The 18,709-nt window shown below is 40.9% G+C and overlaps 1 protein-coding gene across 1 annotated transcript in view; it reads right to left on the reverse strand.

Moving 5' to 3' along the window:
* The window catches only part of Ankrd22 (ankyrin repeat domain 22), a 21,409-nt gene extending 3,704 nt beyond the window's left edge, over window positions 1–17,705 (reverse strand). Inside the window, exons 1-2 of the mRNA XM_005352158.3 lie at window positions 17,649–17,705; window positions 8,160–8,351 (exon numbers count right to left, since the gene is read on the reverse strand). Coding sequence (XP_005352215.1) covers window positions 8,160–8,351; window positions 17,649–17,669 — 213 coding nt within the window. The 5' untranslated portion in view covers window positions 17,670–17,705. The remainder of the gene's footprint in view (window positions 1–8,159; window positions 8,352–17,648) is intronic.
* Window positions 17,706–18,709: the final 1,004 nt, after the last annotated feature.

Below are 18,709 nucleotides of genomic sequence, written 5' to 3' on the forward strand. Positions count from 1 at the left end.
AGAGAGAGAGAGAGAGAGAGAGAGAGAGAGAGAGAGAGAATTTTAAAATGTAGAACTAAAATACTCAAAATCATCTGTTGCATATACATATTCAGCCTAAGTACGTTCTTTTTATGATACATACCTGATTAATTAACTCTGGGTTTTGTTTACCAGAATGTTGAATTTGTGCACTATGAAGGAAAAACTAGGGAAGGATCAAAGTGAACAGCAGAGATGAGTATACATGCAAACCATCACAGAACAGATCCTCATGCTTGTTTAAGACAAGGAAGGATAGATAGATAGATAGATAGATAGATAGATAGATAGATAGATAGATAGATAGATAGATAGATAGATAGAGATAGATAGAATGATTGATTGAGGAGAGGTGGGGAATGTGCACCTCCAGGACCTCATAATTAAAGTAGGACAGAAATATGAACAAAGTATAAGACCTACAGGCTGACATTGTTAGCTGGATTGCCAACCAAGCTAGCAAAGACAGAAAACAAGAGAGGTGAGTGACCACGGAGGAGAAGCACTGTTCTCAAGTTATCTGTCTTATCTGTAAAAGTGTTGGTAAATAGTCAAGAATATAGTAATAGACTTTAAAATTATCATTATTGAACAGCCCAAAGTTTATTATGGACATTATGCTCTTTTTCCTGTGTCTTATTAAATAAAATTATGCATATTATTCATTCAGTATTTTAATATTTCATATGTAACACTATATGCTTCTTTCATCTGTTTTCAAATGTGTATTTAGAATATATATATATATATATATATATATATATATATATGTATATATATATATATCTTCCATGCCATCGATGTGCTTAAGCATGAGTTTGTAATGGCTACTTGGCTTCTATCAAATAGCTCTTCTAGCTTCTTTAGTCATACCCTACTAGTAAGACTTTCCAAGCTGTTAAACTCTAAGTTCTACAAAAATTATTACCTAACTACCCTTGTTTACAAAGTCTTGTCAGAAATTCTAATCTGTTCTTTGCATAAGTTTCTATAAGTTGACCCCTGAAACAAAGATATAAGTGAGTATCACACGATGCTACCAAATTATGCTTCTGTGAAGTAATAATGATTTAAACCTCCTTCCCAGTCAACATTCGGCTTTCCCTTTTAATCCTAGCCAATTATGGTGTGTTGTGTTTTAATTTTATTTCAGCTTACTTTTCATTGAGCCAATGTTCTGATGTTTGTTTCTGAAATAACAGCCAGGGCTTTTAGATGCTTTAAGGCTTTTGTTCAATACTTATTAAAATTCTTAAGTATATTTTAAAAATATGAAATAGTGGCTCATATTATTAATGTACAACTCATAGCTTATAAAAATTAAATTAACAACAAATAACTATTAAAAAATATATGAAAAACCAAAAATACAAGCCACAATGCCTATGCTAAAAACACAACTATTCTACAGTGGGTAACTAAGGTCCTTTCCATGACTTTTATCCTGGTAGAGGCTCTACCAGGATGGCTGAGGTTCACCTCTGTAAAGCAAAGCCCAGGCCTGCTGTTGGGCTGCCAAATATCCCCCTTCCTCAGCTACCTATAGAATGGCTCTAGAACCCCCAGACATCTGATTTCTGAAAACTGCTCACCACAACCCTGCACACCTACCTCCACCACTATGTTCTAGAAAAATCCAGTCACTCTACTGATTTGCTTATCTGCTAGAGTAAACTCAAGTATGACTTGCTTTTAAACTCTGCCAAACTGTAAGCATGGCTCTGGCACAACATGTGTCTAGCTGTGCAAAGCCCTGGGTTTCATGCTGATGCACTGGGGGGTCCAAAGAAGATCACCCAAGAATATAGTAAATGCAAGCAAGAAAATCTGATCATTATTTTTTATTTTTATTTTTTTACTTATGTGTATGAGTCTTTTGTCTTCACGTATCTAAGCACACTGCATGCATGTCTGATGCTCATGAGGTCAGAAGAGGGTGCCAGATTCCCGGGAACTGAAGTAAAGGATGACTGGCTGGGTCACCATGTAGGTGTGGGGAACTGAACCTTGGACCTCTGAGAGATCTCTCTACCCCCTGATTAAACTTTCAATAATACATCGTTGCTCCTACTTTTCTGGTCTTCAACTGACTTGGGAGGGACAAGTAGGTCCCTACCAACTGTTTTCCCCATTGAAAGCACTTGAGTGACTATAACACATTTGCAATTATTGCAAAGGTTGTCTTGGATATTTACTCGGTACAGTTTAAATGTTGCCTCTACTAAAAAGCAGATGTTAGGAGGTCAGAAATCATGCCACAGAAATGCTCAGAAAGACACACTGATGCTGTTCCCCTTTGGTTCTGAAGTTTTCAGAACCAAATGAAGACCACTGATAGCGCTTCCTTAAACACATCCTCTATGTGCCTGTATGCCTTCACAGAGCTTCTTCCTCATCAACTTCTTTGTCTCCAGCAGGTTTCATAGTAAAATCCTTAGGTTCACTAAACACACTCTAGGATCTTCTGGAGACCTAGATATTACAACAGGAAGCATCTGAATACTGGAAGATGGTGGAGGGAATGCAAGAACAGTTCACTAGAATCTCAAGGGAATGAACCAGGGAATGCTGCATAACAGCTGTCAAAATATGTGAATGGGGCCAAAAATCTCTCATTTCTGTAGAAAAGTAAAATAGAAGCTTTGCAAACAGAATGGGGAGAAGTCCAGGATCCACCCCAGGGAGATTGGTACAGTTCAGGGAGTTCTTGACCATCAATGAATGAAAGGCAATAAGACAGAGCACTGCTGGACCAGAGTCATAGTGTCAGACAGAGTTCAGAAAATCTATTCTACACTTTCAGTTATAGCATTTTGTTAAAAAGAGGAAAAAATGGAGGAAAGAGATAAAAATTAAATGCCTTGCATCGGCAATAGAGGAAAGTGGGGTACTAGGAAAACCATCTAAGCTAAGCGCTCGGGCACTTGCCCAGCACAACCTCTAGCTTGCTAGGAAGACAGAACATCAAAATGGTACAGTGTTCAGCAGTGTAGAATTAGAGCAGAGGAACAGAGGCAGGAGTTCTAAGAACATATCAGACTTTAGGAAAGACCTCCTGAGATGGACTAAGCATTCACAAGGGCACCTGTGAAGAACCTCTCACTGATGGCACCAGCTCCTTCAAAGGCTACACTTAGGGGTATGATTAGATAGATTTAGGAGTCCAATAAAAAATACTAATACTCCAGGGTGGGTCAACAAGCAGGAAAGTGACCACGTTCAGAACCCACATCCTTGTCCAGCTGTCTCTTTCTCTTTCTTGACCTTTATTTCTTTTTTATTTGAAGTCCAGTGTCAATTTAGCATGCCACCTAAACAGATCTGTCCTGTTCTGTTCTGATTCCATCCTCTTTTTCTTTTTCTTTCTTCTGACTACACATACATCTTGCATGCACACACACACACATAATTAATAAATAATAATAATTTTCACTAATAAAATGAAAAAATAAAATGAAGCAAGAATTATATTTTAACAAAAAAGCAAGAAATATGGACAAACTGTAAGCTTCTCATGATGACAGACTGTGCCTGTAGCTGTAGACACTATCCTCTGCAAAGTAGTTTTTCTGTCAGCATTTATCAGAGAGAACAAAACTAAAATTGCAAACATTACAACAAATACTGACAAAATTTAGAAAATTACTGGGACATGAAAAATTTGCATTCCACTGAAGTGGAAAAATAGAAAAGAAATATAGGAATTTCTGTATTCTACCAAAATTAAACCAAGATGTGTTAAACAAGCACATTTATAACAAGCAATGAGCTTGAAGCAATATTAAAAAAATAAATCTCTTGTCCAAAGAAAGACCTGACACACTTCTGTTCTGAATTTATCAAACATTAAGAACACTGAAGACTAATACTTCTCAAATTAGTCTCTGAAATAGAAAGGAAGCACCAAGCCCATATTATCCTGTTAATTAGACCAGATAATGATATCCCAAAAAAGATAATTACAGGTCATTCTCATTGATGAATGTAGATGCAAAAGTCCTCAACAAAATGCTTGAAAACCAGTGCAAGAGCACATCAAAAAGATCATCCACCACGATCACCTTGGATTTATTTCAGAAATGGTTCAATATACAGAATTAATAAGTCAGTCCAAGGTCAAGAATCACATGACTACTTTAATGGGATGCACAAAAGGCTTTTGACAAAATCCAGGATCTCTGCATGTTACCAAGTCCTGAGGAACTAGAAACAGATAGGATGTATTCTCAGCATAATAAAGTCTACATGCCACAAACCTATGGCCAGCATTGTACTAAATGGGGGCAAACCTGAATCAGACATAGAATTAAGGTATCCACTTTCTTCAGTCTTATGCTGTAGTGCTTGAAATCTTGGTAGAACAATAGATCAAAAGAAGCAATAAAAAGAATATAGGTAGGAAAGGAACAAGTCAAGGTATCATTATTTGCTAACGGTATGACTCCATACGGAAGAGACCCTAAAGATTTCAGTATGAAGCTCTTAACCCCAATAAGCATTTCCATTACAGCAATGTAGCAGGGTACAAAATTAATGTGCAAAAATCAGTAGTGTCCCTACCAATCAATGCCAAATATGAGAAAAATATCAAGAAAACTATCCCACTTGCAACTGTATAAAATCAATATTTGAATAGACCTAACAAAATAATTAAGAGCTCCCATCTGTGCTCTGCATGGCGCCAGGGATTCACTCAACTTGGGGGTAAGGGAATGAAGCACAGATAGACACACATACAGAAAAACTGGGATGGTGAGATCTGGGCTCTTGAAAAAGAGAAGCCACAGCAACCCCCAGAAACTCAATGTGTTTATTATACACTGTTGAACATGGAAGAGGGGTTATTGCATACAGCTGAATAAGGAGGCAGGGTTATTATACACACATAAAAAATGAGGCAGGATTGTTATATATAGCTCAATAAGGAGGCAAGGTTGTTACATACATCTGAACAACAAGGAGGCAGATTTGGTTCATCTTGGTAGGAGCAATCTCTGTAAAGGAGCAATCTTCAGTTAGTGGTGATGGGAGTTATTGTGGACATCGTCTGTACACTTTGTCAATATCCACAGCTGGGCTTAAGGAAGGCTTTGACATCCTTCCAAGCCTCACTACGGGAAGGTTTTGCCACTCTTACTGTACTAAAGCACTGATTGGGGTCTTTGACATGGCTGTACCCACATCAACAATATATATTCATTTCCCCCTCCCCCTGTAGATATTTTATATACAAACTTTAAAACACTAGAAAGAGAAGTTGAAGAAGACACTAAGAGATGGAACGGTCTCTCATGTTCACAGAGTTCATTGTGACCGTGATTATATTATGAAAAACAATTTATATATTCAATGCAATTCCCATCAAAATTCCAATGTCATTATTCAAATAAACAGAATACAAATCCTTAAACTGAAATAAAAGCACACACACAAAAAAGAAACCTCAGGCAACCAAAGCAATTCTGAGCAAAAAAAAGAATAATGCTATATGTGTCACTAAACCTGATTTCAAGTTATCCTACAGAGCCACAGCAAAGAAAGCAGTATATGTGGTACTGGTATAACAACCACCAAGTAGATCAATGAAACAGAAGAGAAAGTCCAGGGCTGGAAACATGGCTCAGAGTTCAATTTGTAGCAACCATGTGGTAGCTTAGACCATCTATATGGTGCTCCTGTGCCCTCTTCTGGTAAGCAGCCATTCATGCAGGCAGAACACTATATACTTAATAAATAAATAAACCTTTTAAAAAAGAGGGGGGGGGGTTCGGATACAAATTCCCACAACCACAGATACCTGATTATTGTACAACATGCAAAAAATATACAATGGAACAAATACAGCCTCGTCAACAAATGGTTCTGGTAACATTGGGGGCACACTTACAGAAGAATAAAGCTACATCCCTGTCTTTCACACTGTATAAGAATGACGTCCAAAGAGGACAAAATACCTTAATGCAAAAGAATTCATGTCATAATACTCTTAAATGGTAAAGTGCTGTGGAATACTCCTTCTGTACACTGAGAAGATTTGTCACTCGAATTGGTTTAATAAAGCACTGGGCAGGAAGAGATTGAGTGGAGAACCAGACCAGGAGAATTCTTGGAAGAGGAAGGGCGGAGTGAGGAGTCACCAGCGGATGAGAGAAGCAAGATGAAAATGTTCTACTGAGAAAAGATGTCCAGCCTCAAGGCTAAGCATAAATAGAAATATGGGTTACCTTAAATGTAAGAGTTAACTAGTAACACACCTGAGCTATTGACTGAAGATTTATAAGTAATATTAAGCCTCTGTGTGTTTATTTGGCACTGGGTAGACAGGGCATGAAAACTCTGCTTACACTAAAATAGGAAGCACACTTCAATACATAGACATAGGCAAAGACTTTCCAAATAGGATTCTGGTTGTGCAAGAACTAATGACAACAATTGACAAGTGGGGCCTCCTGAAATAAAAATGCTTCTGTGTGGCAGAGGAAAGAATGGGTCAAATGAAAATGCAGCCTACAAAATGAGACTGAGTATTTTTTTTCTAACTCTACAACTGACAGAAGATTGATATCTAGAATTCACAAAGAACTAAAATACCAAAATGGCAAGAAATTAAACTACTCAATCAATAAAGGGGAAAATGAAAAAACAAACTGTTCTCAAAAGGCGACTTATAAATGTTCAGAAAAAAATGTCACTAGCCATAAGAGAAATGCAAAATAAAACTCTATTAATGTTCTATCTCTCCCTGTCAGAACAGCAGTCCCTAGGAATGAAAATAAGTAATAACAAATACTAGCAAGGATGTGAACAAAAGGGAACCCTAATACAGTATGGGAATTGTACCTAGTCTAACCACTGTGGAAAGTCAGTATACAGGTACTTGCAGACTCAACACACACACATACACACACACACACACACACACACACACACACACACACACACAGGTCAGCACATGGTCCAGCTAACCCACTCCTGGGTATTACCTAAGAAGTCCAAATCATCACAGATACAGTGCTTGCACATGTTTACTGCAGCACACTTTATGATAGCTAAGTTATCAAACCAAACAAAATGCCCATCACCAGCGGAACAGGCGAGCCAAATGTGGTGCATATGCGTAATGGAATGTTACAGCCATGAAGGAAAATGAAGTCATCTCATTCACAGGGAAATGGATGCCACTGGAGAGAGAGAAGCGGACTAAGTCAGATGCAGAGAAACATCCCACCTTCTCACATGGTGGGTCACAGATTTTATAAAGATACATACAGCTGTGTACAAATATTTGAGGTGAAAATAAAGCAAAGTTGTCTTGGGGAGCAAAGGAGAGTAACAGGGGAGGAAAGAAGGCAGGATGGGGAGTGGGCTAAAGGACACAACAGATGAGTGAAAATGCTCTCGTGTTACCCAGCACCAGGCACATGAACACGTCAGTGAAATATAAAAATAAAAAATAAACCCAATCTATATTAAAACAACAGGTAAAATTCTAAATAATGAAAGGCACAGTGTTTTATTTCCTCCATTATCTCTGTAATACTGAAGAGAGCAAGGAGACTGGTTGGAGGGAGCAGAACAGGCCAAACAGAAGCTGCTTACAGCCAACAGAGTGGACCATCCTCTTCTTCAGAGGCACAACGACATCACCACAAAACATGGCTGCTGGCTGAATGCTTTACTTGTGCTTTCAGACTAGCAAAATGCCCTTGGGCTGTGTTAGGTGAAACAGGTGAAAGAGAATCGTTGATATTAGAAGCTATAAAAAGACAAAGCGAAACTCACCAATTCCAGCAATTTGAGAATCATCACAGTCAATGCTCTCCCCTTCTGTCCCGGTCCTGTCACAGCCTCCCCCGGTTCTGTTTGCTTGCTTTGGTTTATTTACATATTTTTAACTTATTTTATTTCCTATTCTTTTGACAGACACCAGATAATAGAAGAGAAACTACATTGCTCATTATAATTGCACACCCTTTTTTTGCTTTAAATACATTGTAAATATCTCTATGTGGATAAAATGTTCGGCTAAAGGCATATTCCAGAATGTTGGCGTGTATTTTTCCAGGTTACGGCTATAAGAAATTACATAATGGAGACTCTCCCAACCCCATTAGGCCATCATCTCACAGCAAACTCACCAAGTTTTTCAGGTTGACATCAGCATTTCTCTTTAAGAGGAAGGAGACGATTCTCACGTGGCCTCGCCTACAGGCGCAGATGAGGGGAGTGTCTCCGTTGAAGCCATCTTGAACATCCACATAATGGTTGTCTTCTTTCACCCACCGCCACACTTGCCCCAAGTCGTTCTGGTAGGCTGCCTGGCAGATGGGCTGAGTCAAGAAGAGCAGAATAGTTTGTGAAATACGGGCATGAACCACTGAGAAGAACAAAAACAACAACAGCAAAAACCACTACTCTAAGTGTACAATACATCCATGAAGATCTGCTTACATTTTCCAAAATGGCTTGCAGGGTGGAATAGACAAAATGCAAGTGGATGAATGAGTAAATAAAAAATGGGTGAAATACTATGAATCTTATTCACTGAGTAAGCTTTTATATCATGACTGCAAATGAAGAAGAGATTTTCAGAAAAAGCAACTTTTGGCTAGAATAGAATTATGCATAGGAAAGGAAAGAGTTCAGGGCAGCGATGGGTGATAAAGATCCCAAGTGACTTTCTATGCAGCTGGTAATTTGCCACCAAGCCTGATGACCTGAGCTCTAACCTAAGAATCCACAGGAATAAGTGGAGGACCAGCAAGTCATCTTCTGACCCCTATCCACCCCTGCCCTGTAGCATAGGTTGCTCTCTCACACACACCAATAAGTCAACATAAAAAACAAATGTGGACTGCAGACTCTCCTGCCTTTGGATGAAGATTACCACAGTGTCTCTCGGGGGACGTCTAGACCCTGGTCTCATCTGGGGCTATATCATCGATTCTACCTGGCCTCAAATTCCTTGAGCTTAGTTGGCACCGGCCTCCCAGGCTCTGCAAACCTACAAGCTGCCACTGTGGGGCTTTTCAGCCTCTGATTGTGTAAAGTAATCTAATAAGAATCCCCTTAAATATTAGGGATGCATTCTATTGGTTCTGTGCTTCTGGAGAACTAAATCTTCTCTGAAGAGCCTGGGAGCAGGTAACTTGGAAGGTATAATCTCTTGTCAATTTTTAAAATAATTTTACAACTGTTGAAAGAGCTGCAGGGCTGCGTTCTGGCCACCCCAGCTCCTGGTCGCCTGGCTAGCTTATGCCCCGAAATAACAACACACAAACTGTATTCTTTTAAACACTGCTTGGCCCATTATATCTAGCCTCTTACGGGCTAATTCTCATATTTTGCCTAACCCATTTCTAATAATCTGCGTAGCACCACTAGGTGCGCTTACAGGAAAAGATTCAGCATCTCTGACCTGGCGGCTGGCTGCATCACGTCTGCCTGGGAGAGGAGAACATGGCGTCTGTCTAAGGCGTCTTACCTCACTTCCTCTTCCTCCCAGCATTCTGTTCTGTTTACTCTACCCACCTATGTTCTACCTATGAGGGCCAAGCAGTTTCTTTATTTTTTAACCAATGACCTTCCTCCATCATACAACAGTTTACCTTCTTGCTTCTCCTTAAATTATCATGGATTTCCTAATGCTGGGCTGTATTCCAAACAGGACACCAGCTCACTGGTGATTAGTGGCAGTTGTTTCCAATTCTCCATAATTCCCACAATTCCTCATTATACCACACCTAGTCCACTTCAAATATTGATGTTGTGTGCCTGGTTCCGACTTCAAAGATCAAAATCCCTCTTCTTGGATTCTTTAAAAATCTTTGCAGATTAAAGATAGGAAGACCACGAGACATAATTATCTTGAGAGTTACTAGGGGCTTTCTCAGTCTGCATAGGGAATATTACTTAAATATGGCCCACTCTTACCTTTAGCCTCTCTTAGGCTTCCTGTCATCTGAACACAGTTTCTGTTTTTTTGAAAAGTTAAGTGTTAGATAGAGGCCAGGAGTAGCTCAGTGTTTGAGCTGATGCTGAATGTATGCAAAACCCTGGGTTCACTTTCGTGTGTGTGTGTGTGTGTGTGTGTGTGTGTGTGAGAGAGAGAGAGAGAGAGAGAGAGAGAGAGAGAGAGAGAGAACAAAAATAAGCAAACAAGCAGTGAAACAGTTACCTCACTATGATGGTTCGAATGAGAACATCCCCCATAGATTCATATATTTGCATACTTAGTCCCCAGTTGGTGGACTATTTGGAAGGATTAGGAGGTGTGGCCTTTTTTGAGTAGATGTTGTAGGAATGTGACAGACAGCCTTAATCTGATGGCACTGTGTTATTGCCTGCTCTGTCCCAGTCAATTAGTGACACTCCCTCCAGAGTGCTCAGACCTGGGAAATAACTTACACATAACTCCCCTGTGATGGCTAAAGGAACTTAATATGGTACCCGGCATCCCTAGGGGCCCTGCAATAGCTGGGAGATCCTATGACCTGCAGGTAGCAAAAGACTAGGCTAATGGTGCTCCTGCTTGGAGTATCTAACCCTGCCTATGTCAACATGCTCTTTAACTCCTTGCTTATGCTGTGGGACTAGGGTGAAATGTTATTTTTATTATTATACAAACAGAAAGAGAAACTACTGAGGGAAATAAAAATATGTTCTTGCCCAGCTGTGGACTCTGTAGGTAATCGTAATGTACACCTTTGATATCCACCTTTGTAAACCCCTCCTTTAGCCCCCTTAGGTTTGGCATGTTGTCCGGCTCTAAGGCTGTTGTCCTTCTGCTAGTAGTAAAAATAAATTCATTTAATTTAAATTTGAATTGAGTCTAAGACTTTGGTCTTTTCCAGTGGATTGAAACTATGGGTGTGGTCTTGTTGGCAATGGCTTTGAGAGGTTTTCTCTCTGCCTGTTGCCTACATATCATGATGTAGCTCTCAGCTACTACCCCAGAGCCATGCACACCGCCATGATTATAAGGGACTGAGCCTCTGAAAGTGCGAGCAAGCCCCTAATCAAATGCTTTCTTTTACAAGAGTTGTCACAGTCATGGTGTCTCTCCACAACAATAAAACAGCGACTAAGACACTCACTGTTCTGTATGGTTCAGTTTGGTCTCAAATGAGCCAGATTGTTAAGCATGTAGTGAATGAAACGAAAAGAACAAACGCGGAAGTAGCAGACAGAAGCATGGTTAGCTAGCAAAAGATTAAGTCAGGAGTTCGCATCCAAGATGGCTGAAGTGGACTGATCGAAAGAACAAACCAAGGTCACTCTATGGCAAAAAATTGACTGAAGAAGCTCCCGACTGAGCTCTCTCCCAACAAGTGAGCTTAACTTCCGGTTTCTGTTTGTTTCCCACCTATGTGAAGGCATTTTATGCCATGGGGATAAACAACAGTAACTTCTTATGGAAATTATTTACCTTCTAGTTGTCCTCAAAGACACCATGTTTAATCCGTGGCCTGTCTTGCTGTTCTTTCTGTGATAGAGCCAGCTGGGCCAAACTGTCCCTGGAGTAGGGTTCTTGGAGAACACTTAGGGACAAGTGTGGGAGGGTCAACCCCACTTCAGGGGTCAGCTCCTCAATGAGCTTAAACAGCACCACTAATTTTCAGCCACCTAACTGAAATCTACAAGAACCCACAAGTAAGCTCCAGCATGAGCTTGTCCTCCTGTCTAACTGCTTCTGCTACCAGTTCCTTATCTTCCCTCTGGGTCCAAGTTAATCAATTCTGTTTGCTGTGGTTTAAATGTATCCTTCACAGTTTTTTTTTTTTTTAAATCAGGAATATGATCCCCAGTGTGGTAGTTTGAATGTAATTGTCCTCCTTAATCTCCTAGGGGGTCTCACACTCCTAGGAGGTACGGCTTTGCTGGAGTGGGCATGGCCTCGGTGGAGAAAGTCTATCACTGTGGGGGCAGGCTTTGAGAGTTCCTACTCAGGATACCACTGCCACAGTCCACTTCCCGTTGCTCAAAATCTCAATTATTTCTCCAGCACCACATCTGCCTGCATGCCGCCACACTCTCCACCATGGTGATAATGGACTGAACCCCTGAAACAATTAGCCAGCCACCCTGATTAAATGTTTTCCTTTATAAGAGTTGCCATGGTGTCTCTTCACAGCAACAGAAACCCTAAGACACCCAGTATGGTGATGCTGAGCGGTTGGCACAAATTTGGATTTTTGGGTTGCGAGGACGTGAGGCTCGTGGACTAGAACTGTTACTTCCTTATTTTGGCAGTAGGTTGGTTCCTTATATTTTAAAAGGTCAGTCTGCTTCTAGCTTGCTCGTTCTCCCACCCTCTCTTTATCTTTCTGCCACGGAACAATGGAGTCCTCATCAAGTACTAACCCCCAACCATACACGGCTTTCTTTTTCTAATGGTGAGCCAGTTCATTGTGAATTACAAATCTGCAATTGTCACATCACCTAAAAACAGACCATTGGTGTCCTTGGCAGTCATCTCTCCAACTAGCCTGCTAGCATCGTGAGCGCGCCATTACTGTTGTCCACACTTTCTCGTTGCATTCCCAGAGTCCACAAAACCACCCTCTAAGGTGAGCAGCATTTTTTGTCCTCGCTGCACACAGGTGAAACTGGGAGAGATAGTTTTTGTAGCCCAAGTCTCACAGTTCATAAGTGATAGAGACATGAACCAGACTCTGGAGCATAACTGTCATTCATTCAGCCTCTAGATATTGCCATCTTAAGTGTATCTCTGGCTGTAAGACTTGTTGACAAGAATAAGCTTCAATTTGCACCCTCAGGATTGTGATCAGTCCTCTCATGCCACAGGTCTGCTAGCATTTGGCTGTATATTCAAAGGCTTTGCCAAAACTGACCTAGAACTAGTCATGTCTGAGATAAAAAGATATGCTGGGTATGGAGGCATATGTAATCACAGGACTCAGGATATGGAAGCAGGAGGAACAAGAGTTTGAAGACAGATTAGATTCTATAATAAATCTGAAGTCAGCCTAGCTACACAGAGACCCTGTCAAAAAAAAATATATACCCTGTAGTAGAAACCAGAAACAGATACAACCTAGCAAAATAGGAAAGCCTCAAGAAACAGGTAAGATTTAGAACAATTTAGATGTACTGATCATTATGCAATCATCAGTTTCATATGACAGGGCAGGAACCATCTTTGAACAACTAGAATCAGGGAGAGGAAGTTGCAATAGCTTTAGCAGGGAAAACAGCCAGTAAAAGCGAGTAAGTATATAGCACATAGGGTCCAACCAGAATTCTGCACATTTTGATGAGACATGGTGCTGTCCGGTGATTACAAATCCAAGCTTCGGATGTGAACGTCCTGTGTTCTAAACTTCACTCCCCTACTTAGCAAACGTGTTATTTGGAGAGCTCACCTGAACCCTTTAAACACTTGTGCTGAGTTTCCTCCATCCACTAACCATTCCTTCTGCATAATGCTACAGAAAGAATTAAACCTGACTGTGTGGACGAAGCATTTTGCTCAGGACTGACTCACCCGAAACCCTCAATTAGTGCTAGATACTTTTCTAATTATTGAAGCATATGGATCCAATTAAGATGAGCAGAAGTGATTATGAAATAGGAGATGATTGCTGAAAGAGAGTGCAGAAATAACAGGACAGGGGCAAAAATGGATTAGCATGATGACCCAGAAGGAACATTCTGGCTCCAAGGCCAGAGTAATGGAAAAAGGACAGATAACTCAGTAGAGAGAACTGTAGCTTGGCTGAAGTGTTTTTGTTAGGAAAATCTGGTTTGATCACTGCATTTTATTGTAATAGGTATTTGTCTTAAATGTATAGATTGGTAAACATAATTAGGCAAAGGAATAACATTGATGTTTGCCTAGATGAATGGGCTAATGACATAGGAGTAAGGGTGGAGACAGGGTAGAAGAGACTCCTGGACCATGGGGCCAGGGAACTGGTGCATTCCTAATTACTAGTGTCTGTTTGGGCTGAATGAAAACTGGAATGGCTTTAATCATCAAGAGAGAAGTCACAGTCATAAATGACAGCTGGCTGGGCTGGTGTGGCAGTTTCTTCAGCAAATCTATGGTTGGAGAAGGGTGGAGTGAAGGAGCCTAGAGTAGAGTTGGGAAACCCGTCTGTCACCTGGGAAAATGCTGGTTTACCACCTCATGTGTAAATTAGCAATGTGAAGAAAAGTGGACTGCAAGAAAGAAACCAGCAGAGGGGGTGAGAGCAAAGTTAGGCCTAGCAGAAAGGGGAGCAAGAGCAAGGGGCACATGCTAGGAAACCATGAAGCCAAATTTAAACTATGGAGGAATCAGCTCTATGCTTCTCTTTGAGACATACCAAAATTAATATTGTCCATAGGAATTAAGAGACTAGGAGCTAGACAGATCCCCTGGTAGGCAGAGGGACGGGAAAAGTGCCAATGATTAGGTAATAAAAGTGACAAATTTCCAAGATGGCTGACTTCCTCCTGAGATAAAAGCCTGCCGTCTTAAAACAAGACCTTGTATGCTTTTGTCTCCCACCAGCAGACCCCCTTCTGTGACCTGGCTCAACAAGCTCAGAGCAGACCAGAAGTTGTTACACAACAGCTGTGGGCCAACCAACCATCCTCAGAGACTGTTAAATGACCCAGCTGTTGAGGAGGAACTGGATTCTTGGCTTCCCAAGCCCCACTCCTCCACATCCCCTCCTGCCTGTCCCCTTCCCCACTGTATCATCACCCCTCAAGACCCCCATCTCTCCATCCCCCATCCCACCTCCCACCCCCACTTCCCCCACCCCCTCTCTGCAGAGGGTCTGTTTCTCTGGCTGTTGGCTACATGAGCATGGATTTTTCCCCTTGAGCAAATGCCTTCCTACAGACTCTGCTGCTGTTTGTGGTGTTTGGGATGTCTCACCTGTCACCTTTTGCACTCTGGATGTTTCCTGCCTTTTAATTCTTTAACTAGCAGAGAAAATGAACCCAGTCCAGACCCCTACACTGTGCCAACACCACACCTTGCCTTTCTTGTAGCAAACTGCAAAATTCTGACCAGAATATTTGTCATTGTCTGTGTGTTTCAGGAGTTCTCCAGTTTGATCATTTTGCATAACAGAATAAAATAGACACAGAGGGCACCAATCCCTAGGTGTGCATAAGATTTCTTCCCTCTAACAACAAATAGGCTATTCTAAGACAACTACATTCTTAAAATTAAAAATAGAAAGAAAGAAAGAAAGATAGATAGATAGATAGATAGATAGATAGATAGATAGATAGACAGAGAGACAGATAAAATTTGTTGAAAAGTTTAAAGTGGAAGACCACTCAGAAGGTTTTCCTAGACACAAACTATTTTGTATTTAGTGTAGAGAAAAGAGGAGAAAAATGGCCAGCGTTCTCTGTGTACATTTTAAAGGACAATGGGCTTAGGCTAGTCTGATTTTAGGAAAATCTGTGGGGTGCTTTTTATATATTCGCATTTGAGGAATGAACAAATCTCTGAAGAGTTGGCTGAACTATGGTGGTAATTGTAAAACATAGCTCGAGTCCCACTATTGAGCAATTAGTTCAGAATATTTGGGAATCTGGTGAAAGCACTGTGGCTGTCTCGAAGTTCTCTAGGAGATGTTGATGCTCAGAGGGTTGAGGAACCCCGTAAGGTGAGCAGAACAGCTTCCATAATGGAAGGGAGCAATAACAGAACACTACAGCTTGTAAACTCACATCAGCCAAGGACTGTTCAACAGAGTTACATCCGCAGCCCCGGTATCAAGTGGAGATCTCTCCCCCGACATCAAAGAGAGATTCTACAAGTTGAGAAATCACTTGCCAAAATCAAAAACATCTTATTTCTGCAGTGACTAAGATTTCGTCAGTGACTTAAGGGCTTCAGACTGCCAATCCTGAAACAGATTACTGAGAAAAATAACAGGGAGGGGCCTAAAACCTGCCTCCCCTTGCAGTACAGCAAGAGTATTTGCTTCAGCCGTACTCCACACTGTTTGCAATTAACACTAATTTGAGTTGCGTATTATTGCCTATGAGATCCTTCAGAGGTATTTGTATATGGATATACTTTAGATTTCATAGAGAATTTCATGTTAACATAATTATTTCCTAGTCCTGTTCCCTTGGCAGTGAACTAAATAAATCTTTCTTTAAAAAAAAAATTACAGCAGGAAAGTAAAAACAAAGCTCCAATTTATTTTGTCCTTGAGATGGCTGAAGGGTTAAACATTGAAGTCACTTTGTGAACTGTTCGCACTCCTCTGCTTGGAGGTAGTTAAACGTGCCTGCCTTGGCCTGTACTTGCCTTGACTCAGCTGCTTGACAGAGCAACACCAAACTGACAGGCAATTGCACTGTTTTGGTCTCTGATAGACACTCAACAAACCACAGCCGTTCCCATGACCCAGGCTACTCACAGTACCATTTCATAACCATTGCCATATTCACGGAATTGGAGGGCCAAAATGTCTGATCTTAACCTGCCTTTGCACAAGACTGGGATTATCTCCATGCAAGTAAGAGTCTGAAAGACACCCTCCTTGAGCAAGAGTTCTGTCTCTCAGGACAGTAGTGAGCTAGTCACACCCGCCGGAGTTATCTGGGATCCCCCTCTTCAAAACTAGTTTTCTGAACCCTACATGAGCTAGATCAGAACTCTGGAGTGGCTGTCCTAGAAGCTTCACTATAAATAAATTTCTCTTGCTCACCCTTAAATAATTTACCAGAGAGGAGCCTGACGACTTTGTATGTTTTGCCGTCCTCGCGTATATGTGACCTCTTCATGAGATCAAAATCACTGAGCAAGACTTTCCCAGAACAGTGAGATGGGCAAACTGTGCATTTACTCAAGAAACACACACACCTACATGCACATACTCACACACTCATGCTCACACACGCACATTTGAAGTGGGTGCCAAACAACTACCTTTCATGCCCGAAGATCAAATCAAAGAGGTTCCTCTGAGTTTGGAGAATGGAATGCAGATTAGCAAGTTGATTGTGTCAGAGAGGGAATGAGTTGTGAAAAATAATAATAATATAATAATAATAATAATAATAACATCACTGTACCTCTGATACTCTTGTTCAAACATCACCCTTTGAAGCATTACAAATGTATTTGATTGTAGTAAGTTACTTTCAATGTGGGAAAATGTCATGCCTATGAGTTATGAAAAGGAAATAATCAAAATATCAAAATTGCACTGCTAGTCACCTCCTCTACATGGTGATAATCTGGATTAATAATTGCCAGAGGTGAACTCCTTTCACATACAAGATTAAATGGTTTATGGATTCCAGAGAAAAGTCTGCCAATTTTTGGCTTTTTAGAAAATCCAATTAGGTACAAGTTCCTCTTGTCCTCCAGTGTGAACCGAGACACAACATAACTGCCACTCCATTTTCAAGGTTTCAGATGACCTCTGCAATTAATATATATCCCATCTAGCTAAAACTTTATATTTCAAACTAATTTGTTTTAAAATATTAAAGAAATACTAAAAATCCTAGCACACAGGAACTTTTCTGACTTAACACTCACAAGGAAAGTTAAAGAGAATTGAAAAGAAGGCATAAAGACAGGGTTAGAAAGTTATATGTAGCCGCTTTGGATCTCTATGTTCAGAAAGACAACATACCTCAGAATACAGGATTCCCATGCTGGTCCTTCCTGCCTTTGCTCCCCGTCTACAGTGCAGTAGTGAATCTTCTGGAGGTGGTTTCAATTAACATTAAGTTTCTTCCCGGAAAGAAATGTCCCTAGAAGTCCAAAGTGGTGGCAAGCCCTCTCTTTCCACACCTGGGAGTGCCTTCCCAGCCGTCTGTGACAGCAACACGCCTTGCGGAGAGACTGGCTGATGAAGCAAAGGCATTGGCTTACTAGGTAATGATCCCAGAGCCCTATCATTGTTACAGGCAGGGGAACCGGTTTCTGAGTCATGTGGGCTCTGCCCGTGGAGGCGCCCAATAAAGAAGGAAGCAAAGGTGGGGTGCTGGGAGGAGGAACTTCTCAGACTAGCAGGAAGAGTTCAAAATAGGACACTGTGTTTAGGAAATTTCGTAGTTGCAATCTAGCGTTCGGTGGCCATTAGAGCCAGTCAACTCTTTACTGAGAGTCACGGCTAGTTGGACAAACAATTCTCAAATTCCTCAAAACTCATAGCTAGCATGTAATACCCTTTTCTAGCCGCTTAAAGAGTCCTATAAGCTAATAAATTAAACTTAAGTTATTAATGTTTAATTTTAATTGACATGTGGCAATTACATACTTTTACACGCAGTTCTATGTGATAATTCAAAACAAGTATCATATAGAATGGTCAAATAAGAGAAATCAGCATTTTCACAGGTTTCAGTGTAATTCCTGTGCATGGAGAACCTTCAAAGTCCTCTCTCCATCTTCTTTATAAGGATGAAATGCATAAGTCACTCTGAGGTTCTCGGCACACTCAGGCTCCCTGCATAACTCTATGTGATACCTGTGGCTCACCCACCTCCATCCCCACCAACATCTTCCAGCCAGCAGCGGTCACTACTCTGCTCTTACTGCGGTGTTGTTGAGACCAACCTGCTCTAAGTTCTTTGTGTTGTGCAAAACTGCCTTGCCAGAGAGACTTCCTTTTACAAGACTGTGGGAAGGTGAACGACTGTTCATCTTGATGAACACATAAGCAGCACCGTTGGTGCAATCTACTGAGAG

This window comes from Microtus ochrogaster, chromosome 8, assembly GCF_000317375.1.
Source record: "Microtus ochrogaster isolate Prairie Vole_2 chromosome 8, MicOch1.0, whole genome shotgun sequence".
In the NCBI taxonomy this organism is placed as follows: domain Eukaryota; kingdom Metazoa; phylum Chordata; class Mammalia; order Rodentia; family Cricetidae; genus Microtus; species Microtus ochrogaster.